The sequence below is a fragment of the Notolepis coatsorum genome, assembly GCF_963971535.1.
Source record: "Notolepis coatsorum genome assembly, chromosome: 16".
In the NCBI taxonomy this organism is placed as follows: domain Eukaryota; kingdom Metazoa; phylum Chordata; class Actinopteri; order Aulopiformes; family Paralepididae; genus Notolepis; species Notolepis coatsorum.
The window spans coordinates 1176740-1202654 of NC_140180.1; the positions used below are offsets into that span (position 1 = coordinate 1176740).

General features: G+C 43.7%; 1 protein-coding gene across 1 annotated transcript; it reads left to right on the top strand.

Moving 5' to 3' along the window:
• Positions 1-1909: 1909 nt before the first annotated feature.
• LOC311242815 (uncharacterized protein) lies at positions 1910-25578 on the top strand. Its single transcript, XM_084331859.1, has 10 exons — positions 1910-2088; positions 6426-6575; positions 9865-10070; positions 10821-11222; positions 12265-12459; positions 20629-20673; positions 21278-21385; positions 23623-23757; positions 24248-24398; positions 25270-25578. Exons 2-9 carry the CDS (start codon positions 6558-6560, stop codon positions 24375-24377), a joined length of 1239 nt encoding a protein of 412 aa, XP_084187985.1. The 5' UTR covers positions 1910-2088; positions 6426-6557; the 3' UTR covers positions 24378-24398; positions 25270-25578.
• The last annotated feature ends 337 nt before the right edge of the window (positions 25579-25915 follow it).

Consider the following 25915-nt stretch of genomic DNA (forward strand, 5'->3'; position numbering starts at 1 on the left):
TACTGTAGATTGCTGTATATTTTTACTGTAGATTTTATATTAGAATGCATATACATAACATAGGAAATGTAAATCCTAGACCGTATTTTATTATTTATTTTATTCTTAGGCTTATTTTATTCTTTATTCTTAGGCGTATTTTTTATTCTTATTCGTGACAAATAGTTTTGTAACCTAGATGTTTACTGTGAGCGATTTGTAGTGCCAAATTTCCCTCAGGGTGATTAAAAGTATTTCTATTCTATTCTATAACAACAAGCTGCAAGTTCTCAAATGCACACAGCATGTTGAGCATAGATCTGAGGAAATGTGCAGCTTCCCAGTGAAGTGTGGCACATCACTCAACCATTAAAACAATTCATGTACAATAAAAATGTTTTTTTTATGTTGCAGTAAAGCGTTGAAAACCCACCCATTCACCAACATCATCTCGGGAGAATGAACTCGAGGGGATCTGACAACCGGGTGCTGTATGGAGACAGAGGCACGGCACAATGGGACGACCACGATGACCAGTGGAAAGACAAACAGATTCACGCCGGTGGCGTCTCCAGGGATCCCTACCACGGGTCTGGAGGAGAGGCAGCGAGCGTGAAGAAGGCCAGGGGAGACTGGGAGCTTGACAACTCGAAGAAGGCCAGGGGAGACTGGGAGCTTGACGACTCGACCGAGAGGGGCTACAGCAAAGAGCCGCTCGACTGGAGAGGCAGTCATCCCGGAAGCGCTGCAGACGAGGTCGACCGCTACAGAGACTGGGAGTTCACACATAAACCACCTCCTAGTGATTCCTACAGGCAGCGACCAGAGGAGTTCACATATAAACCACCTCCTAGTGATTCCTACAGGCAGCGACCAGAGGAGTTCCCACATCAACCACCTCCTAGTGATTCCTACAGGCAGCAACCAGAGGAGTTCCCACATAAACCACCTCCTAGTGATTCCTACAGGCAGCGACCAGAGGAGTTCCCACATAAACCACCTCCTAGTGATTCCTACAGGCAGCGACCAGAGGAGTTCACACATCAACCACCTCCTAGTGATTCCTACAGGCAGCGACCAGAGGAGTTCACACATCAACCACCTCCTAGTGATTCCTACAGGCAGCGACCAGAGGAGTTCACACATCAACCACCTCCTAGTGATTCCTACAGGCAGCGACCAGAGGAGTTCCCACATCAACCACCTCCTAGTGATTCCTACAGGCAGCGACCGGAGGAGTTCACACATCAACCACCTCCTAGTGATTCCTACAGGCAGCGACCAGAGGAGTTCACACATAAACCACCTCCTAGTGATTCCTACAGGCAGCGACCAGAGGAGTTCACACATCAACCACCTCCTAGTGATTCCTACAGGCAGCGACCAGAGGAGTTCCCACATAAACCACCTCCTAGTGATTCCTACAGGCAGCGACCAGAGGAGTTCCCACATCAACCACCTCCTAGTGATTCCTACAGGCAGCGACCAGAGGAGTTCACACATAAACCACCTCCTAGTGATTCCTACAGGCAGCGACCAGAGGAGTTCACACATAAACCACCTCCTAGTGATTCCTACAGGCAGCGACCAGAGGAGTTCACACATAAACCACCTCCTAGTGATTCCTACAGGCAGCGACCAGAGGAGTTCACACATAAACCACCTCCTAGTGATTCCTACAGGCAGCGACCAGAGGAGTTCCCACATAAACCACCTCCTAGTGATTCCTACAGGCAGCGACCAGAGGAGTTCCCACATAAACCACCTCCTAGTGATTCCTACAGGCAGCGACCAGAGGAGTTCACACATAAACCACCTCCTAGTGATTCCTACAGGCAGCAACCAGAGGAGTTCCCACATCAACCACCTCCTAGTGATTCCTACAGGCAGCGACCAGAGGAGTTCACACATCAACCACCTCCTAGTGATTCCTACAGGCAGCGACCAGAGGAGTTCACACATAAACCACCTCCTAGTGATTCCTACAGGCAGCGACCAGAGGAGTTCACACATAAACCACCACCTGAATATCGCCAGGACGGAGCATCTAAAGGCAGGAACCATGATGATTTGTGGGAAAGGACTAGAGGTGAAGGATTTCCTCCAAAGGTTAGTTTATCACTCCATTCACTTGTATTTTTCTTTATCTGTGGGGTAATAAAAAGTAGGGGTGGGACGATACATCGATCCAGATCGATATATCGATCTATTATCAATTATCAAATAGGATCGATGCAACGTAAAAAGATCGATTCATATTGCGATACTCTTATTTTGAAAATCCCCTGGTGAGCAATGCATATCCGCCGGCCGCCACAACAGTAGCTCAGTAGCAGCGTGTGTTAATGTTAGACAGCATTGCTTCAGAGTCCGCCTATTTTGCGACCCGAAATAAGTGCCTGTTGTTTTTTTTCCCACAACGGGTCAAATGCATCTAACATGCTTTGCATCCTCGCCATTCCTTTATGCCCACGTCGCGTTAAATACCGGAATTAATGTTGCGTTAGCATAAGCTAACTAAGCTAAGCTGATCAGAGCCATATAGAGAGAACAGCAGAGGTCCACTAGGGAATGGGAAGGAGGGCGGTTACTGCATTCTCGAGACAGCGCCACTACCAGGATCTGGCCGGTACTGCACCTTCGGACTCCCAATATGCCTTTTCCAGCCAAAATACAGCTCTGACAGTGAATAGGATATTAATATCGAGGGGGGAAAAAGAAAAACGAACCAAAAACAGGATGTCTATTTGTATTAAAAACAATAGATTGTTTTTCATTTAAATGTCTGGAAGAGCTCAAAAATAAAAATGTCAAATGATATTTCCATTGCCTTTTTTTGTTGTTGATTTAAATGTTACTGATTGTGTTAACACTTTGGTTGCCTTGGGTTAAATTCATGATATACCATAGGTTGCCGGCTCTATTTGTCTATGGAGAAAGTCCCCTTCTTTGCAGGGCTATAACTTTTTAAATTCTATTGCTACATTGCCATTATTAGGGCCCATTCAAAGTCCTATATGTATTGTTCATTGTGTAGCAACGTTAAACTTTTTCATTCACATATTCATAGTAAAGTATGGTCTAATGTATAAGTATGTTTTCATCTCTTTCTGCAGCTTTCTCCAGAACGTGATATATAGCCCCAAATGCATTATATTGATGATGAAATACAGTTTGATGGCAATCAGCGCGATATAAAAAATTCCAACTAGACGTACTTCTAGAAGTTACTACACGTCATCTGATGTTGACCGGATGGGCGAGGGGGCGTTTATAATTCCGTGGGCAGCGTTATACCAATCATCTAATGTGGGTCAAATGTTGATAATAGCAGTTAGTATCGAAGACGGTAACGTTACACGCTCAAACTCACCCCAGTCTCCGCGCGCCGTTGGGCGATCGTCGTAGAGTAGAAATTCTATCATTATGGGATGGCGATTTACCCGGTCCATCTCCAGCTTGTATAATGGTATATACGTCCAAATCATGTTGTTTATCGAGTTATTGGCAATCGATCGCTATGTAGCGTGACGAGCCAGAGTCACGGGACATGTACCGAGTGGCCGGAAGCAATACGGACGTCTAGCACAACCTCTATGGCACATCCTGTTTAAGCGATTGCGCCGATTGGCCACCAGAAGGCGCTCCTGAACCGCCAGAGAGCTCAGTGGGTCCTGCTGGTGGATCTCAGGCCAGCGGAGGGGACATATGAATCCGATCGCAGATTTTTGAAATATTGATATAAGGACGACGTAAAGCGTCCTCCGGCAACTTTAGCATGGCCAGCAAAGACGTCTAAAGACGTTTCATGGCAGTCAAAGTGTTAAATGGGCATATAATATCGTCTCGTATCGATCGCAGGCACCTGAATCGAATCGAATCGTATCGTATCGTGGCAGACTTTGTGATATCGGAAAATATCGTATCGTTGTCCAAAGAATCGATATCGTATCGTGATGAAACTGGTGATTCCCACCCCTAATAAGTCTTAAATTCTTAATTCTCAATTTAAGGCCTTAAAATGCATTAAACTGTTTTTTGTGGGGCTACCGCTTGGTGCATCTGGCGAGAGCTTGTATGGAACACGAGATAATTTAAATTGGTGCAGCCGCCAGTTCCGTGTTGCTATGTGTTTTTTTTGCTAGTATGGTCATGAAATTGGTATTCAATTTGGCTCTAAATGGTATTAAAAAGGTCTTAAATTGTACTTGTTGAAACCTGCAGATATCCTGATTTTGATGTTCAGTATAAATTATTTTATTATCAAAAGTTTTTATTTTTCCATTTTAAACATAAAACAAGGCAACACAATACAATAATTATAATAACAAGACCGCACAGTACCACAACAATAATAGCAACAATAACGACATTAGCAATAATAAATACAGAACATAAAAAACAACTTGTACTATTACAGACACCACAAAAGACATTTCCTCCCCCACTCCCATCCCAGGACCAACACCCCAACCCCGCTCCGCTGCTAGATAGTGGCCTCCACCTTATCGGCCGCTGCGACCCACAGCTCAATGCTGGCCTGTTCCACCCCAATTACCTGTGCAGTAGAGATTTCCATATAGAAGACATCCAGTGGTGTCAGAGACCAATTAATCAGTGTGAGTTCTCAGGTTCCTTCCACCTCATAGCTATCAGCTTCTTGGCTGCAGTAACGCCCGCCAGAATGATTCTTTTTTGTTGTATGGATGCTGGTAGTAATGATATATCGTTTAGAAGTAGTGTTGCTGCCGTAAGTGGGATTGTTAGGTTACATATGTTTGAAAGTTTAGTTGTTATGGATTTCCAAAAACTAGCTACTGGTGGGCAATCCCAAAACATGTGCATATAAGTGCCAGTGGCCCTCAGCGAGCACAAAGTGCACCGAGAGTCGGTCACCAGTCCCATAGCAAACCGCTTCCTAGGTGTGAGATACGTCCTATGAATATAATTAAAATATATTTGCTGGTGATTAGGGTTGTGAGTATGTTGAATGTAACATTTGTCCAAACATCATCCCAATTCTGGGATGTCCCCTCGCCAAATTGTATCTAATGTTAAGTGTTAAACCCGATAAAAGGGTGTGGGTGCAACGCTTGAGCCCACGGCACGCCATGAGCCTTAAGCGCCGACCTTAGTTGCAAGTAGAGGAAGAATGATTCGCGGTAGATCATAAAACGTTTAGGTCCTGAAACGCTCTAAGGCCATTTATCAAATATATCCTCCAGAGTATGAACTCCCCTCCTCTCCCATTGAGGAATATTAACAGGTTTGTGCCCAACAAGTAGTTGCTGGTTATGAAAAATTGGAGAGTCGAGGTGCCATGGGCATTTGACAGCACAAGACCTCTGAACGTTACGCCATGTTTGAATTACGCAGGAAATGATCGGTCTGTATCGTAATTTTGATATAGGGATATTGGAGTATACTACATCCTGTAGTCTTTGTGGTGAGACCGCTGCTGCTTCTAAGGAATGCAGAGATGCTGCAATTTCAGGGTCAAACCAGCTCATCAGGGGACTCAGCGAGAATGACCAGAAGTACAACTTAAAATCAGGGATTGCCAAGCCCCCATCCTGTTCCCTACGTTGAGACTGAGTGGTAGTTATTTAGACTCTTGGGCATTTGTTATTCCAAATAAATGTAGATATCATAGTTTGTCTTGCGCCAGTGGTCTATTGGAGGAGGCAAGGGGGAGCATGGGGCTAACAAAATGTATCCTAGGTACTGGTGGTATGTTCATTTTGATTAGGAAAGCTCGACCATCTGTTTAGATCTTGGTGTATTTTATTATTATGTGCCTGTGAAGTTATATTTAGTTGTCTGATTCAGTGGGAAAGATCTCTGCCCAAGTACTTAAAATGTTCAACTATGGGGATGTCAGCTGGTAGTTGCACCGCTTTGGCCGACTCATTAAGAGGTAGACAAGCTGATTTGGGCCAGTTAATTTTGAAGCCTGGTAATTTACAGAAGTCATCAATTATATTAAGTAACTTTGTGGCTGATTGGGAGGGGTCTTCCATGAAAATTAGTAAGTCATCCGCATAAAGAGCAATTTTGTGTTGTGTATCATTGATTATTATAGGGGCTATTTCTTCTGTTTGCCTAATAAATTGGGCTAATGGTTCGAGGGAAAGCACGAATAGTCCAGGGCCCTCATTTATCAACGTTGCGTACGCACAGATATGTGCGTAACCCCTGCGTACGATCATTTCTAAGCAAAGTGTGGGACGTGTGAACTTGTGCTTGACTTTGTGCGTATATCTACGCACAGCTCGGAGCATGCGTAGCTGACGCACGGTGGTAGAATATGAAGCCTGAATGTCTGCAACGCGGAAATAAGCTTCCGTGCATTACTTACAAGTAGTCAGCAACATATACCGCAGGACAATCCATTTCAGAAAACAAAGTATGGTTGCTTAGTTTTGCTTCTGTCTTTTCTCCGTCAGGTTCCTGAGCCTCAGCAGGAAGTCGCCAACCAAGGCGCTGGAATCTCTTGGGGAACCGATGAGCAGAACTCTGCAGACAAGGGCTTCCAGCGTTTCCTCAGTTTGCTCAACAATGGGGTCGACATCAACAAGATGGTGTCTCAATTACATGTAATAATCTCCTGAGATTATCTGCAGCTAAGCGCCCCCGAATAAATCCGGTTTGATAACGGTGTACCAGCACCGCCATATACTTCTGGAGAAGGCGGGCTAATACTTTGACAAATATTTTAAGGTCGGCCCGAGAAGACTCAGGGGCCTATAGCTACCACAGTCATTAGGGTCCTTGTCCTTTTTGAGTAGTAAAGAAATTAAAGCCATATTCACATCTCTCGAGAATCCCCCCTCTTCAATGGTGTATTCAATCATCTCTAGCAACAATGGGCCCAGCTGCTCCCAGAATGCGAAGTATAATTCAGGTGGAATTCTATCCCAGTCGTGTGCCTTACCCCTCTGCATTTCAGCAATTGTCTCTCTGAGTTCTGTAAGAGTGATTGGTCTCCCCAGTTCCTCTGCCTCTTCCTTGGATACATTTTGTATTTTAAGCCCACTATGATCGCCGGGAACGAGTTTACACGTCATTCCTAGCCATGCTCATTCTGCCGAAGACGCCGTAACTCGTCTTTGATGTCAATATTTCAAAAATCTGTCATCGAAATCATATTTCCTTTCCGGAGCCCTGAGACACAGTGCAAAGCTCCACTCAACTCTCTAGTGGTTCAAGAGCGCCATCTGGTGGCAGATCGGCAGATCGCCAGCCGGAAATTAACCTTTGAACCGGTAGTGCTCATCCATATGTGGTCCGGCCACTCGCTATCGTTAGAGAGACTCCGTATTGACACAGTGAACATCGATCGGTGCAAATAACTCGAAAAAACAACATGATTTGGACGTATATACTATTATACAACCTGGAAATGGATCGGGCATTTCTCCATCCCATAATAGAAGAAATTCTGTTCCACGCTCATCTGCCAGCGGCGCGAGGAAGCCACGGTAAGATTCAGCGTTATATTCTAACGTCTTCTATACTAACTGATCTGATGAACATATGACCCACTCTGGATGAATCATCTAACGCTGCCCACGGAATTATAAATGATCCCCCGCCCATCCGGTCATCAGATGATACGTAGAAACTTCTAGAAGCACATCCAGTTGACATTTTTTATCTCGCACAGATTCCTACCAAACTGTATTTGATCATCAATATAATGCATTTAGGGCTATAAATCACGTTCTGAAGAAAGCTGCAGAAAACGATAAAAACATACTTATACTTTAGACCATATTTTAGTATGAATATGTGAATGAAAAAGTTTAACGTTGCTACACCCTGAACAATACATATAGGACATTGAATGGGCCATAATAATGGCAATTTAGCAATAGAATTTAAAAAGTTATAGCCCTGCAAAGAAGGGGAACTTCTCCATGTTAAATAGGGCTGGCGAGGGATGGTAAATTATGAATTTAACCCCGGCGATCAAAGTGTTAAGCCTGCTAGTAAATGCCTCAAATTTAAAATGATCAAAGTTGACCTGAGCTATACAGTTGTGAATACAATTCTCTAAGTGTCATTGATCTTTTTTGAGTCTGTAGTAACTACGGATGTTCGATATTGGCTTTTTTACCTATACCGATATTGTCCAACTCTTAATTTCCGATACCGATATCAACCGATACCAATATATGCAGGGTTTCCCCCCCCCAAAAAACGGAATAATTTATTGTCATGAAATTAATACAACATTATGCATACTCAGAATTTTTTCTTACTTGCTTGCCTGGGTAAATAAAGGTTAAATAAATGTAAAAGAAAAAAAATATATATATTTTTTTTATTTTTTTTGAAAACCGATACAGATAATTTCCGATATCACATTTTAATGCCAATATCGGCCGATGATATCGGACATCCCTTGGCCTAAAAAAAATAATGGTTTGTTTCCGGTTGCTGACCGACCCTGCCGATTTAGGTGCGACCCAATATATTTTATGAGTTTTCTTTTTTAAATATTAAAAATTAAAAACTTTTTTTTAATAAAGTTTCATAGACATCTTAGTCAAACCTTTAGTATTATGGATATTAAACATGCTGGCAGAGTACATGCATCCATGTTGTTGTGAACATTTTAATTAAATAAAGAAATTCCCTATCCATAGTTGCAGTGGTAAAGAATAAAATAAAAAAATTAAATAAATTCCCTACCTACCCATGGCCTTAACTGACAACCAACAGGAAACAAACAATATTTTTTGTTATGCCCTAGTAGTAACTACTCTTGTTGTGTCCTGATTGAAGGGACAGCCGAGAATTGATCATTTGCGCGAATTGTCGTTGCTAGTAAATGGCTGGGTCTAGAACCATGAAAGTAATAATTTTGTCTCGTCCTATGTATTAAAAGTTCAGTGTTTAAGTAGGGAGTTTATTTCTTTTTTAACTATCATGTTCATTTGTTCATTGTAGTTGGTCTGCAGTGCAGCGTATAGGTCCGTGCACGGTGCTTCCAGTTTTTCTAAACGAGATTTATGCAAGTTGGAAGTGAAAAGTGTGACATGACTTCTGATACAGCCCTTCACTGCATTCCACAGGACTCTAGGGTCCTCCACCGTGCCGATGGTAATCCTCAAAAATTACGTAAATATTTCTCTGAATTCTGTACAAAAGTCTTTGTTTTTTAACAAGGATGAATTAAATTGTGGATAGCTTGCCAAACGATGTTGTAAAAGAAACCCCTTTGTGATCCGAGAGGGCTAAGGGAACCAACGAGACATCGAAATAATCAAACAAAATAGGAGACGAGAATAAGTAGTCAATCCTAGAAAAAGTGTTGTCTCTGGATGAGAGGCAAGAGTAGTCCTTTAACATAGGGTTGACTAAACGCCATAGGTCAGTGAGGCCAGTATCACGAGCCCAAGTCCTAAGGGTATTAGGACTGTTTTTGGTCATATGTTTCCGAGGGACTGGATCTGTCTATCGTGGAGTCCCAGCACGCATTATGAAAGCGGATTCATGGAGTTCTAACATTACTTTAGTGATTGTTTTGTAAAACTCTGCATCAAATGTATTAGGAGCATACAACGTGATTAGTGCTAATTTCCTAAATAGCCCAATTCTTAAAGTGGTCCTGTTATGCTTTTGGGTTTTTCCATTTCCTTAAGTGTGCTACAGTATATAGCTTGTATTTGTCAGCCAAGTCACGTTGGAACATTTCAAATGCCCCCAATGAAATGTTTCCAAGCAATCGTAATCGATTCATTAAATTTTTAATCGTGACACCCCTAGAAATGTGTATAGCATACAGGTACAAGTAGTCAGCAACATATACCGCAGGACAATCCATTTCAGAAAACCAAGTATAGTTGCTTAGTTTTGCTTCTGTCTTTTCTCCGTCAGGTTCCTGAGCCTCAGCAGCAAGTCGCCAACCAAGGCGCTGGACTCCCTTTGGAAACCGATGAGCAGAACTCTGCAGACAAGGGCTTGCATCTTTTCCTCAGTTTGCTCAACAACGGGGTCGACATCAACCAGCTCACCAAGATAGTCTCTCAGCCTCCGCTAGACGACGCAGATCCACCCTGGCAACCGGAGAGTCAGACCAACAGGTGGGACGGCCAGAGATCAGGGGGAGAAGGTTCAGGACGGGACCCTGAGGATGAGCAGAAGTGCAGGCAGATGCAGGACGTGCTGCAGGCCAGTGCTCCCACCCCTAAGTACCCTCCCAGTGCTCCCACCCCTAAGTACCCTCCCAGTGCTCCCACCCCTAAGTACCCTCCCAGTGCTCCCACCCCTAAGTACCCTCCTCCCCCAGTGTGCCCTCCGGCACAACTCTTATCAGCTGAGTAACAATAATGTTCATAAAAGTGTTGGGTGCTATAGTGTAGGTTAGTTTATTAGGACAAGTGCATGACAGTAAGGTTAGTTAGGGTTAGACTAGGCTTAGAGAAGGCAGGTTCTCTTTGATGACCCTCCCGGAGCTCGGATAGGAGTGGGTCTGAGGCGGCCAGAAGATGCAGAGCGTAGGGGTCTTGAGGGTGTGTAGTTAGAGACCATTGACCGGAGGTAGGCGGGAGCGGTTCCCTTTGCCGCACGGTATGCCAGGTCGAGGGCCTTGAAGCGGATTCGTGCAGCAATGGGGAGCCAGTGCAGGTCCCTAAGAAGTGGGGTGACATGGGCCGACTTCGGTAGGTTTGAGATCAGGCGGCCACTGCGTTCTGAATGAGTTGAAGAGGCTTAGTGGCAGTGGCCGGGAGGCCAGCAAGCAGTGCGTTGCAGTAATCGAGGCGGGAGATGACTGTTGACTTGTTGACTGTTGATGACTGTTGATGATTGACTTAACATCAATGTCTCTCTAGTTTCACCACTCCAGAGAGCGAGGGGCCGGTCTCGCGCTGTGACAAGCAGACTGACTGGGGCAGCCAGGTGGAGAGCGAGGAGCTGAAGACAGATGTCCACAGAGACATGATGCAGGACGTGCTGCAGGCCACCGGCATAGATCTGGGATCAGAAGAGCTGGGCCTGATGTCGAGTCGGATTCAGCAGCGCTTGTCCGGGAGGAAGGACAGCGAGAGCAGGCGAGCATACTCGGTCCCTCCTCCTCCCTCTGTGTTCTCTCCTCCCCCAGTGTGCCCTCCCACCCCAGTGTGCCCTCCCACCCCTAAGAGAGGGGTGGATGGCAGAGTGAGGACCAACAGGGAGCCAGAGACTCCTGAGGCGAGACGGGCATGGAAGGAATTTGTGCGGCACAGGACCAACAGGTGAGAGACTTTATGCTCGAGCAAATATTTATGGAAATCCCTTTTTTTATAACTCATCTTAAAACGCATGGCAGCAGCAATAATAACGAGATATTATTATTCTCTCACATGCGCTACCGATTTTTTATTGTGTCTCGCTCCATGTACATGACGAATTGACGATACACATTAACTAGGGATGCTCGATATTGGCTTTTTTACAGATACCGATATACAGATATTGTCCAACTCTTAATTTCCTATACCGATATCAACCGATACCGATATATGCAGGGTTTCCCCCCCCAAAAAACTGAATAATTTCAGGTAATTAACATTACATATCTCTTGTTGTGGAATTAACACAACATTATGCATACTTTTGACAATAAATAAAATCTGAATTTGTTCTTACTTGCTTGCCTGGGTAAAAACCGATACAGATATTTTCCGATATCACATGTTAATGCCAATATCGGCCGATAATATCGGACATCCCTAACATTAACCCTTTCACTGCCACGCTACCAATGGTTAACCCTTTCACTGCAACAACACGGAAGGTTAACCATTTCACTGCCACACGACAAAGGGTTAACCATCGTGAATATTGCTGTGCATCATTATGTACATGTGTATCCATCTTCGGTGGGTTACTTAACATTTACATTTAGTCATTTAGCTGACGCTTTTATCCAAAGCGACTTACAAGTTCTGTACGACAAGTCATCAGGAAGGGCACAACTCTTTATCAGCTGAGTAACAATGTTCATCAAAGTGTTGAGTGCTACAGTGTAGGTTAGTATATTAGGACAAGTGCATGACCGTAAGGTTAGTTGGGGTTAGACTTTATTTAAAATTTTTATTTCAGATAATTGTTGAAGAAGTGCGTCTTTAGTCGACGGCGAAAGATTGGATGGGTTTTGGTTGTCCTAACTGGGGTGGGTAGTTCATTCCACCATTGTGGGGCAAGGACTGAGAAAAGGCAGGTTCTCCTTGATGACAGATAAAAAAAAGAGTTGTTCCTTAATGATTCACGTGTCTTCATTTTCCCCGACTACAGTTTTAAAGTGACAATAAGACGCCAGGCCTTCCTACCAGTGCTACATCATCTCAAAAGTCTTAAGTTAAGCTGCTGCCTTCGTTTTCCATGCATCCTGGTTGTGACCGTCGATGGAAAAGAGGAGCTGTTCCATGACCACGAAAAAGCCGAAGCTTTCTTCATGAACACGACTCGACCCTACTCTACTCGCTTTAGGTACCTGGTACTTCGTTCCTTTTCCACTGCAGGTAGTACTCCGTTTGTCTCCGTGTGGGGAGGCGAGGCCGCTGGCGTACAACATGAGAGCTCCGTGAGCATAGCTATGTCCGTGAGGGTTTGGAGCAAGATAGAGTAAACACAGTTTTCAATCAATAACAACATTAACCAGACTCTCTGTGTGTCTATTCTGCTAACGTTAGCGTTACCTCTTGTGTCTATTCTACTAGCGTTAACGTTACTCTCGTGTCTATTCTACTAACGTTAACGTTACCTCGTGTCTATTCTACTAGCGTTAACGTTACTCTCGTGTCTATTCTACTAACGTTAGCATTAGGTAATAACCGGTTTAAAATGGATGATGATGATTACCTCACGTTGTGTCTATTCTACTAGCATTAACGTTACTAGTACAAACAATCAATAGCGAGTTATATTGATCTGTGCACGCTATGTACGCTAGCCGCAATGCTAACGGTAAAACACAATCACATAAGCTAACAAATCAGCTATCTTTTTGTGAGAGTAAACTCTCCGCACGGTGGTAAATTGTGTTGATGTTGGTTTTGTTTCATCAATAAATGAGGCAGAACACACAGTGAATGTATCCTTTTTTGTTTATTGTTTATTGCACTTGTTCCTGCTGCAAACAAATAATGAATCCTACGAGAGGCATTAAAGATGGCGGGTTTCAGTTTTTGTGCAGACACTCCAACGTGTGACGCTTCTCTCTTCTGACCAATCAGTGGTCTGCAGTGTTTCACGTCACTTTTTTGGTACCACTTCTACCTGCTTGGAACCTCGAGAAAGCCGGTACTAAAAAAGTACCAGGTACCAGGTACCATCCGCAAATCTTGGCAATGGAAAACTGAAAAGGCAGAGTAGAGTCGAGTAGGTACCATGCAGTGGAAAAGGGGCATTAGTCTGTGTGACTCTGCTTTTAAGAATGAATCAGAGCCCGGCCTTCGTGACATCACACCTAGTGATGTCAAGAAGCTCTCGTCCAATCAGAGACTACTTTGGATACATTTGAAAAGGAGGCAGCCTAGGCCCGCCTCCCAACTGTATTCTGAGCTCCTAGTCTCAAAAATAGATTTATAGCCCCCCCTTTCATGCATTCATGGTGGACCATGATACCGACAATATGCATTTTGAGTTTTAACTCTAGCTTGTCTATAGCCGAAACGCCATTCGATTTAACGTTATTAGCTTAGCACCCTATATCTCGCGTTCCAGGAAATACCCTGAACATTCTGCTATAACGTTCATATTCAAGACGCTATAAAATGGGAACGTATTGATGATTTTTTTTTATTTAAGGCATATTGAAGGGACGGTTTATAGTGTCAATTGACAATGAGAAAGGACAGATCTGGCAATAATATAAAGTATAGATTTAGCTCTACAAACAGCCTCACGCACAATGAAAGGTTGTTATGATATGCTGGCCGTATAGAGTGGGCCCCATCTAATCCCAATGGCCCCGAATGTGTTAATGAATCTTTTTTTTTTATCTACTTTTTCTCCCCATTTTCAATTTTTCTCCCATCCCAATTTCGTATTATCCAATTCTACCCTCCCCTGTCTCGAACGTTGTTAGACCATGCCTCCCACTGGTCGGCTGCAATGTGGACGAAGCCTTGCATCACGTGTCCCCTCCGGTACACGAGGAGGCAGCCGTCGCATCTTTTCACCTGCACAGCGTGATCTCTCAGTGGCGAGGAGTAACGCGTGGGAGGCTCACGCTGCCCCCGATACTTCCTGATTCTGCTGTACAGACGCACCAACCGACCTGTAGGAGTCGCTGTCCACAGCGTCCGATCCCCACCCACCGGCTTTCCCACCCCCTAATACTGCCAATTGTATTAGTATGAACGACCAGCCAAGCCGGAAGCAACGCCAAGAACTGGGCTCAAACCCAGCATCTCCTGCGTTAGTGGCGAGCGCCTTGCCCACTGCGCCACTTAGCCGCCCCTGTGTTAATGAATCTGAAGAGATCCATTGTGATCGCTGTAAGATCCTGATCAAACTGGCCAGTATCACGTCTTCGTCTGTTTGGCCCTCCATCCAATTCCTCTGCGTTGTGTACTTTTAATGGTCCTGACGTCTCCGATACTGGTAGATAAGATCCTTATCTCCCCCGTTAGTGCAATCCATAAACCATACTAATTCTCCACCTCCGTAAGAATTCGACACCGTGAGATACCTTATGAGGAAAAGCGTTTTATTGCTATAAACAGAACCTCATAATCAGATGTTGTCGGATGTTATCAAATTGTATCGTCCTTGAAGAGTCTATTCTAATGATCTTTCGGTGTGTCCGTCTATCGTCCTTTTGTTATTCAGTCCAATAGTGGTCAGGCCTGTTCGTTAGCCATGACCATCCTCGTGGTAGCCGAAGCTACTGGTGATGTGGCATTCCCCCCCCCCCCCTCTCTCTCAATGAGAGGAGAGAGTGTCTGTGTGATCTCAGTCCTACTCGCTCTTGGTCAGATTCTCGTCTGAGTCAGATTCTAGTCTGCCTTACACCCGGAAACACCGTTCGACTCATAGATGTTCGTCGTCGCTACGACGGCCCCGCCTTCTGGTTGTCATGCGACGTCAACTGTCATGACAACTGCTAAATAACCTTTAACACCATTAAACTTTCATTAAGATGAACCTCTCTCCCTCCTGCTCTGGGAGACACCCTCTTATCTCAGATGTTCTTAAAAGGAATGTCAACAAACATTCTCTCGCTGGCAGTGTGCCTCACAACAATCACCCTGCTCTACTGAACCACCGTCTCCTGCTTCCACCGTCCGCATGCACTTCGACCTCTCTGACCCGGCACCGTTTTAGCTGTGGTCACTCCCCCCAATCTATACATCACATACATTGAAAAAGCACCCCAAATCCTTCATTCCCCCCTTTGATTCTTAATCAACCTTCAGAATCAACAGACTACTTGGTTTTTCAATTAATTATACACAAAAATAGACTCATAACAATGAGGGCCCCGCCGTCTGCTGTTTTTCCTTTTGTTTTCCATTACGCGCATCACACCCAAACCAGAAAGGATAAACAACGGTCATGGAGGAGAGAGAGAGAGAGACAGAGAAAAACACAGATTGCAACTTTTCAAACGACACACCTAAACCCTTCGGCCCCCCTATTAGGTACCCCACGTCCAAATCAGAGCGCTCCCTTCCCTCTTACAGTACACCTCCCATCTTGGGCCGGTCCCGTCTTCTAGGGCAAGGGCCCCTTTCAGTGACGGCTCCTTTCCTGAGCTGGTCCCCCCTCTCCAGGGCGCGGTCCCCTAGGCAAAAATGTCTCCCCTGGTCTGCTACTGCTCAGTGTCTCTGGCTGTCCTCTCCACATCTGCTCCTCCACCGCCGCCGTCTCCTCCCTCTCGTCGTGGATCATCTGTGTACCAGGCTGCGGTGCCTGGCCCCTGCTGCTTCCTCCTCCTCCAGTCTGTCTCCTGGTCATCTCCATCGCTGTCGGTGTCATTCCCCCCTTGAAAGCAGAAACACAACACCGGCAGTCGTCTGTACATTCGACTTCCCTTGTTTTGCTATTAGTCTACCACCTTCTCCACACCTATTATCCATCTTACAGGGCGGTTCCCTGTTTGTTGTCTTCCGGCGTGACACTTGCAGTTTCCGATACCCACTCCGCGCAACTCTTCATCCCAGTTTGACCCCCAGCGCGCGCCAGTTCTTCTGGTGACGTGTCTTCTGAAGACCCTGCCTATCTATTAGGTGTGAGAAGGCCCCACTGGACTTCCCTCTTTATTCCATAATTAACCCATTCAAATAACTGCACCATCTTTCTGTGCAATTCTTATTTAATCCATTGTATAATTAAACTCTATATCTAATATTATTATTATAATAATAATCCACTCTCTGTGCTCATTATTCACTATTGAATCACTCCCCCACTCCGCCACTAGATGGTAGTACAGGCCTATATCTAAATATTCCCCTATGGGTAATGAAAACTCCCCAGCACTACCCCCCCTCCGCCACTAGGTGGCGACCTACTCCTCCTCGATGGTGTTTTAGTTGACGTGTCACTTCCTGGTTCTTTATCTGTTGTTATCTCCTCGTGGCTCCTTTTTGCGGCCATCTTGTCTCGCTCCTAATGGCTACTCAAACAAACGGCCGCTGCCCTCCTTTTTCAAGGCCTAACACCAAAACACCTGTTTCTTAGAGTCTCGTCGGCCAAACGGGTCATAATGATGTCTGCAGGTCACATGACAATAGATGATCTACTAACATGCAAGTACTGAACAGGTCAAAAATAGACTGAATGCCAAATGACGGTAGGTCTGAAAAACGTAGGTAGATTCTCCCGACTCACAGTCCCGCGTTCCCGCCTCTTGCGAGGAAAACAACCCTTATATTACAGACCAGATAAAGTGGAATTAACCCCTTAGAACACTGCCTTCCTTCACCGGCCCGTTTGTTTTTCATTCCCTGTAGATAAAACCCATCTTGGTTTTTCAAAACACCATGGCTCTCTGCTCATATTATCACAGCTGACTTCTCTGTCGCTACTTATTTACGGATGCACTATCTTCGTTCGTTTTTATTTGGCTTAAAAGATCAAAACAACCATGTGTGCACAGTGAACTCGCATCTTTCTCCGGAGCGCTGTTTCTCCTACAGCGCTGGTCCGCCTCATGACCGCTCGACTCGACGCTCTCTCCCAGGGCTGGCCGGCCTTGCTTCGATCATGATTCTCCCACACATTGATGACTGTTGTCCACTGTCGCCCCATTATTGAAAAAGTCTTTATCCGTTGTTCTTATCTCTTGCAAATCCGGCTGTCATCAACAACCAACTGTTCCCGTTGTTTTAATCTCTTGCAAATCCGGCTGTCATCGGCACCAACTGTAAGATCCTGATCAAACTGGCCAGTATCACGTCTTCGTCTGTTTGGCCCTCCATCCAATTCCTCTGCGTTGTGTACTTTTAATGGTCCTGACGTCTCCGATACTGGTAGATAAGATCCTTATCTCCCCCGTTAGTGCAATCCATAAACCATACTAATTCTCCACCTCCGTAAGAATTCGACACTTCGACACCGTGAGATACCTTATGAGGAAAAGCGTTGTTTTATTGCTATAAACAGAACCTCATAATCAGATGTTGTCAGATGTTATCAAATTGTATCGTCCTTGAAGATTCTAATGATCTTTCGGTGTGTCCGTCTATCGTCCTTTTGTTATTCAGTCCAATAGTGGTCAGGCCTGTTCGTTAGCCATGACCATCCTCGTGGTAGCCAAAGCTACTGATGATGTGGCATTCCCCCCCCCCCCCCCCCCTCTCTCTCAATGAGAGGAGATGGTGTCTGTGTGATCTCAGTCCTACTCGCTCTTGGTCAGATTCTCGTCTGAGTCAGATTCTCCCCCGTTAGTGCAATCCATAAACCATACTAATTCTCCACCTCCGTAAGAATTCGACACTTCGACACCGTGAGATACCTTATGAGGAAAAGCGTTGTTTTATTGCTATAAACAGAACCTCATAATCAGATGTTGTCAGATGTTATCAAATTGTATCGTCCTTGAAGAGTCTATTCTAATGATCTTTCGGTGTGTCCGTCTATCGTCCTTTTGTTATTCAGTCCAATAGTGGTCAGGCCTGTTCGTTAGCCATGACCATCCTCGTGGTAGCCGAAGCTACTGATGATGTGGCATTCCCCCCCCCCCCCCCCCTCTCTCTCAATGAGAGGAGATGGTGTCTGTGTGATCTCAGTCCTACTCGCTCTTGGTCAGATTCTCGTCTGAGTCAGATTCTAGTCTGCCTTACACCCGGAAACACCGTTCGACTCATAGATGTTCGTCGTCGCAACGACGGCCCCGCCTTCTGGTTGTCATGCGACGTCAACTGTCATGACAACTGCTAAATAACCTTTAACACCATTAAACTTTCATTAAGATGAACCTCTCTCCCTCCTGCTCTGGGAGACCCCCTCTTATCTCAGATGTTCTTTTTTTTTATCCACTTTTTCTCCCATTTTTTCTATATTTTTCTCCCATCCCAATTTCGTATCATCCAATTCAACCCTCCCCTGTCACGAACGCTGTTTCTTGCCTCCCACAAGCCGGCTGCAATGTGGACTAAGTCATACATAGCACAAGTCCCCTCCGGTACTTGAGGTAACAGCAGTCGCATCTTTTCACCTGCGCAGCTCGATCTCTCAGTGTCGAGGAGTAACGCGTGGGAGGCTCACGCTGCCCCCGACACTTCCTGATTCTACTGCGCAGGCGCACCAACCGACTTGTAGGAGTCGCTTGTTCACAACGTTCGATCCCCACCCTTCAGTTTTCCCTCCCCGTAATACGGCCAATGTGTATTACTGCGGACGACCAGCTAAACTGAAAACAATGTGGAGAGCTGGATTCAAACACGCGAATCCTAGCGTCTCCACACTGGTGGCGAGTGCCTTGCCCACTACACCACCTAGCCGCCCTTATCTCAGATGTTCTTAAAAGGAATGTCAACAAACATTCTCTCGCTGGCAGTGTGCCTCACAACAATCACCCTGCTCTACTGAACCACCGTCTCCTGCTTCCACCGTCCGCATGCACTTCGACCTCTCTGACCCGGCACCGTTTTAGCTGTGGTCACTCCCCCCAATCTATACATCACATACATTGAAAAAGCACCCCAAATCCTTCACCGGCCTGGAAAACGCGTGGATTATGTATTTAAAGTACCCAACGCTGAATCAATAAACGCGATCGATATTTGGAATGGCGATCAGGAATTGGAATAATCTTTTTGGATAACATCTGATCTGAGGTAAAGAATTTATTTTACCAGTTTTAGGATAGTCAGAGCTTTTTTCACAGAGATATCAGCGTTTGCCCTATGCGTGTGTGTGTGTGCGCGCTGATCAGGAAATGAGAGAATCGATATTTCAGCCCGCTTCTATAGCGTGCATAAGTACACATATACTATTGATAATCTAGCGTTTATTTGAAAACGATTCATAAATAGGCCGAAAAATTACAACGTTTTTGTGTATTTTCCAGTAAATGCTGATTATCACGGAGTCTTTATATTTTCCTTGAAAACGAGGGCTTTTCAAAATGCTATAAAACGGAAATGAAGCGATTTAAAAAAAAAAAAAGAAAAAAAAAAAAAAAACGTTTCGACAATGTCGCCTGCAAACAAGTCATTGATAAACGACGGGCAGATTAGACACATAGCCATAATTTAAGACAGAGATTATCCGTTCACAACGCTATCATTGAAGTGGCTGGTGGCATTCAGACACATTTTACCATGTTAACCAGTGGCACTGGAAGTGTTAACAGTGCATGTTATGCACTAACGCTTTTAGCAAAATTCACATATTGCTAAATACTGCGCGTGTGTGTGTGAGAGAGAGAGAGAGAAAGAGAGAGATAGATATCGCGGCCAGCCCACCCTCACTGAAATGTATGCCTTGTGTATGTATGTGACAAATAAACCTCTTGAATCTTGCCATATTCAATCAGTTTCAGTAACTACAGAACAGTACATATTGTTAGACTCACTTGTTGTTTTGTTGCATCAGGTTGGAACGAGCCTCGAGCCGTCGCGTTAACGCTTCGAGAAGCTTTTGTGGTCCGGGCTTGAACTTTCCATGATAAAAAGTGTCCATATAAATCCTTTTGTTAGATCCAACACTGTCTGAATGTACAGTATCTCGTGGTGATCTCTCCCACTCCTGAGAATACACTTCTTATCACCGAACCAACCAGCTAAACGAGCCTAGCTAAGCTAACGCACTGAATCCGAAAAGAAAATACTACTGGCTCCTCCTCCAAGCATTCTTTTCTGTCTGATGACTGACGACGTGACGAGTACAGTGGTGCAGAGCTTGCTTCCAGCGCTAGAAAACGCGCCCGAGACATCATATTTGAACACCCTGATAGGAGAAATGTATTTGCTTGATGTATTTACATTGGCTATGACGATACAGTGACGTGCACAGTGTGCACGTTAAGTCTATGCGCCCAGCTTTGGAGGTACTCTATCAGGAGAGAGAGTGACGTCATGTGAATCACGCACAAATCAATGATTTATATATTATTATTCATTTTAAACATGTTTAGTTTATTTTTAGGGGTCCAAAATCTAAAAATAAAAAAAACACGATTTCTTCTTCTCCTCTCTTCACCAGGGGGGGCGGTGCCCGGCCGCCACAGACACAGGACCTCAATAACATGTGAGACATCAGAGATTTATATAACCTATATATACTGTACACAGGACCTCAATAACATGTGAGACATTAGAGATTTATATAACCTATATATACTGTACACAGGACCTCAATAACATTGTAAGACATTAGAGATTTATATAACCTATATATACTGTACACAGGACCTCAATAACATGTGAGACATTAGAGATTTATATAACCTATATATACTGTACACAGGACCTCAATAACATTGTAAGACATTAGAGATTTATATAACCTATATATACTGTACACAGGACCTCAATAACATGTGAGACATTAGAGATTTATATAACCTATATATACTGTATACAGGACCTCAATAACATGCAAGACATTAGAGATTTATATAACATATATACTGTACACAGGACCTCAATAACATGTGAGACATTAGAGATTTATATAACTTATATATACTGTACACAGGACCTCAATAACATGTGAGACATTATATTTATATATATATAATAACATTCTATTGACTCATGAACATACATAATTTAATCCCTGACTCATGTTGGTGACCCCTGCACCAGACGAGACAGGAAATGACCCGGTGGTCGCTCTTCTTCTTCTGCAGAAAAGAGCAGGACCTGGACGATGTGATGGACATTGAGCTGGACTCCCCCTCTCTGGACTCCGCCTCCTCCTCCAACGCCAATGTAGCGGGAATGCCGTCTTCCTGGAGGTGAGACTCTACGTGTTTAACTGCTGCTTCTAGAACACGTTCCTTTATTCAGCCCACAGGCCTTAACCCTTTCACTACCACACTACAGAAGGTGAACCTTTCACTACCACACTACAGAAGGTGAACCTTTTCACTACCACACTACAGAAGGTGAACCTTTCACCACCACACTACAGAAGGTGAACCCTTTCACTACCACACTACAGACTGTTAACCTTTCACTACCACACTACAGAAGGTTAACCCTTTCACTACCACACTACAGAAGGTTAACCTTTCACTACCACACTACAGAAGGTTAACCTTTCACTACCACACTACAGAAGGTTAACCCTTTCACTACCACACTACAGAAGGTTAACCTTTCACTACCACACTACAGAAGGTTAACCTTTCACTACCACACTACAGAAGGTTAACCCTTTCACTACCACACTACAGAAGGTTAACCTTTCACTACCACACTACAGAAGGTTAACCCTTTCACTACCACACTACAGAAGGTTAACCTTTCACTACCACACTACAGACGTTTAACAGAATATTGCTGTGCATCGTTATGTACATGTGTATCCATCTTCGGTGGGTTACTTAACATCAATGTCTCTCTAGTTTCACCACTCCAGAGAGCGAGGGGCCGGTCTCGCGCTGTGACAAGCAGACTGATTGATTGATTGAAAACTTTAACACAGAGCTGGAACACATAGAGCTGGAACACATAGAGCTGGAACACATAGAGCTGGAACATATAGAGCTGGGCATCAGAACACATAGAGCTGGAACACATAGAGCTGGAACACATAGAGCTGGAACACATAGAGCTGGGCATCAGAACACATAGAGCTAGAACACATAGAGCTGATCAGAACACATAGAGCTGATCTGAACACATAGAGCTGGAACACATAGAGCTGATCTGAACACATAGAGCTGGGTATTGGAACACTGAACATGTTGCTATGTTTTATGTTCTACCGTAACGGTGTGTGTTGTGTTTAGAGGTGTGTGTCCAGTATTTAGCAGTGCTGTAGTGTTTAGTTACAGGGGGCTATTTTACAGGGAGGGTATTTTAACAGTGTGTTGTTTAGTTTAGGAGGGTATTTTAACAGTATGTTGTGTTTAGTTACAGGAGGGTATTTTAACAGCATGTTGTGTTTAGTTACAGGAGGGTATTTTAACAGTGTGTTGTTTAGTTTAGTTACAGGAGGGTATTTTAACAGTATGTTGTGTTTAGTTACAGGAGGGTATTTTAACAGTATGTTGTGTTTAGTTACAGGAAGGTATTTTAACAGTGTGTTGTTTAGTTTAGGACGGTATTTTAACAGTGTGTTGTTTAGTTTAGGGGGTATTTTAACAGTGTGTTGTTTAGTTTAGGAGGGTATTTTAACAGTGCATGTTGTGTTTGGTTTAGGAGGGTATTTTAACAGTGTGTTGTTTAGTTTAGGAGGGTATTTTAACCGTGCATGTTGTGTTTAGTTTATTCTTTTTCACATGTTGAACGAGGGATAGTTACTGTCAAATGAGCCATAGTATTGTCTCCATAGCTATAATATAGAATATAGGTATAGCCCTGCAAACACAGCGACGCACAGTGAAAATCCCTATCCTTTACAGCGCTGGCACACTGAGTACAAAGATGGCTACACCGGCTGGTGCCCAAAGTGTTAACAGTGTGTTGTCTTTAGTTACAGGAAGGTATTTTAACAGTGTTTAGTTACAGGAAGGTATTTTAACAGTGTTTAGTTACAGGAGGGTATTTTAACAGTGTTTAGTTACAGGAGGGTATTTTAACAGTGTTTAGTTACAGGAGAGTATTATAGTGTAGTTCTGACTCTTAACCCGCCCTGTGTGTGTAGTTCTGACTCTTAACCCGCCCTGTGTGTGTAGTTCTGACTCTTAACCCGCCCTGTGTGTGTAGTTCTGACTATTCTTTTTTTTTTTTTTAACTTTGACCTGGTTCTTTTAGCGTTTATCGCTTTTTCTTCGCATTCATACTTGGTCAAGTTCGACCGACAGAAGCAGGCTGAAAGGGTTCAGATGGGGGGGAAAGACACTCTGGGAAAGGCACGGCTGCAGTCCGGGATTCGAACTCGCTAAACCCCAGATCCGTGACGAGCACGGTTGTCCACGGCGCTGAAATAGCGCTCGCGGTACGTGGTGAGCTACTGGAGCTCCCCCCAGTAGTTCTGACTCTTAAGCCGCCGTGTGTGTGTGTGTGTGTGTCTTTATGTGTGTAGTTCTGGCTCCAGAGAGTCTCCTATCAACGAAGGAGAGATGGAGACTGGTGTCTCTATGTTGCTACGACGACAGGAACAGATCAACTGTGGCAAAACCACCGTGGCCTACGGCCGATACATCAAGGAGATCCCCAAGTGAGTCATGGACCACATTACTGCATGAATTAAAGGAAGACTCCAACAATTTGGGGAAATCTACTTTAGGTAGAAGTAGACTAGGAAAGAACGAGCCCTGTTCTACCTGCAGCTCTCTGATCAAAACACAGGATTTGGAGGTGGTTTTAATATACTTAACAATGGTCAATATAGACAATATAATGTTTTCGATTGTATGCTCGTCGGTCTCTTTGAGGTATAATTTGAAATGCTGTGTGTCCGTTTTGGTAACGTTAGATGTGACGAGGACAGTTTTCCCGCTGATCTCCCGTATTTCAGAGCAAGTCTCATTCATGATAGTTAACGAGTTTATTGCAACCGTCACTTAAACGATGGATGCTAAATAATCTTCTCTCTCTCTCTCTCTCTCTCTCTCTCTCTCTCTCTCTCTCTCTCTCTCTCTTTCTCTCTCTCTCCTCTCTCTCTCTCTCTCTCTCTCTCTCTCCCTCTCTCTCTCTCTCTCTCTCAGACACCGCCGCCAGCCCGGAGTTCATCCTAGGACTCCTAATAAGTTCAGGAAATGCAGTCGTCATTCGTGGGACGAGCAGATCGAGCTGTGGAAGGTCAATCTCCATGTCTGGGACCCCCCCCACTCCTGAGGGAGAGGAGCACGAGAACATGTGAGACATTAAGAGATTTATATAACCTATATATACTGTACACAGGACCTCAATAACATGTGAGACATTAGAGATTTATATAACCTATATATACTGTACACAGGACCTCAATAACATGTGAGACATTAGAGATTTATATAACCTATATATATATATATATATACTGTACTGTACACATGACCTCAATAACATGTGAGACATTAGAGATTTATATAACCTATACTGTACACAGGACCTCAATAACATGTGAGACATTAGAGATTTATATAACCTATATATATATATATATATACTGTACACAGGACCTCAATAACATGTGAGACATTAGATTTATATAAGCTATATATACTGTACACAGGACCTCAATAACATGTGAGACATTAGAGATTTATATAACCTATATATATATATATATATATATATATATATATATATATATATATACTGTACACAGGACCTCAATAACATGTGAGACATTAGATTTATATAACCTATATATATATATATATACTGTACTGTACACAGGACCTCAATAATATTCTATAGACTCATGAACATACATAGACTGCTCCATCTGTAACTTGCTTTCATGTAAAAGAACGACTCATGTTAGTGACCCCTGCACCAGACGAGACAGGAAATGACCCGGTGGTCGCTCTTCTTCTTCTTCTGCAGTTTAACAGTCTGTAGTGTGGTTGTGAAAGGGTTAACCCTTTGGTAGTGTGGTAGTGAAAGGGTTAAGAGGTTAAAGAAATTACATTATTAATTAAGTTGTAATAATAATAATAATAATAATAATAATTTGAACCTTGTGGAACATGCTTAGTTATCAGTAAAAATCATCTTGTATCTTCTCCTCTCCTCACTCCAGGATGATGAAGAGTGTTTGGGAACCCCCAGTAAAATGATGAAGACTGACAACCCAGAGCCGAACACGGCATCGATTTGAATGTTAGAATCGATTATAATCTAAATTAATATAAAAAAAAATATATATATATGTTTTTTTTTTATTTATTTATTAATTTTTTTATTGACCTATTGATGCTGAGTGAATCAGTTCCCCCAGCCACATTTGTGTATTCAACATTTTTGGGGGAATTAACTGATAGAAAATGTATAGAAGATTAATCGAATCGAATCGAATCATGGTCAAATGAAGAGATTTCTAGGGCTGACCTTCGAAGCTTTTTTTGGCAATCGAAGCTTCGGGGCCGAGCTTCGATTTTAATTCGAAGCTTCGGAATTTTTTTATTTATTGTTATATATATATATATATATATATTCTTTTTTATCTTATGTTGTGGGACTTGTACAGCACTTTGGTAAACTTTGTTGTTTTTAAATGTGCTCTATAAATAAAGTGGATTGGATTAATTAATTAAGTAGCCCCTTTCGTGACTGTGACGCAGCCAACAAGGTTTCACTCGGCTGCGCTGCCTGGGTGCAGTGGGGCTGCTCTCACAGCCAACGACATGACATTACATAATTATGTTGCAACCTTCGTCTATCAAGCA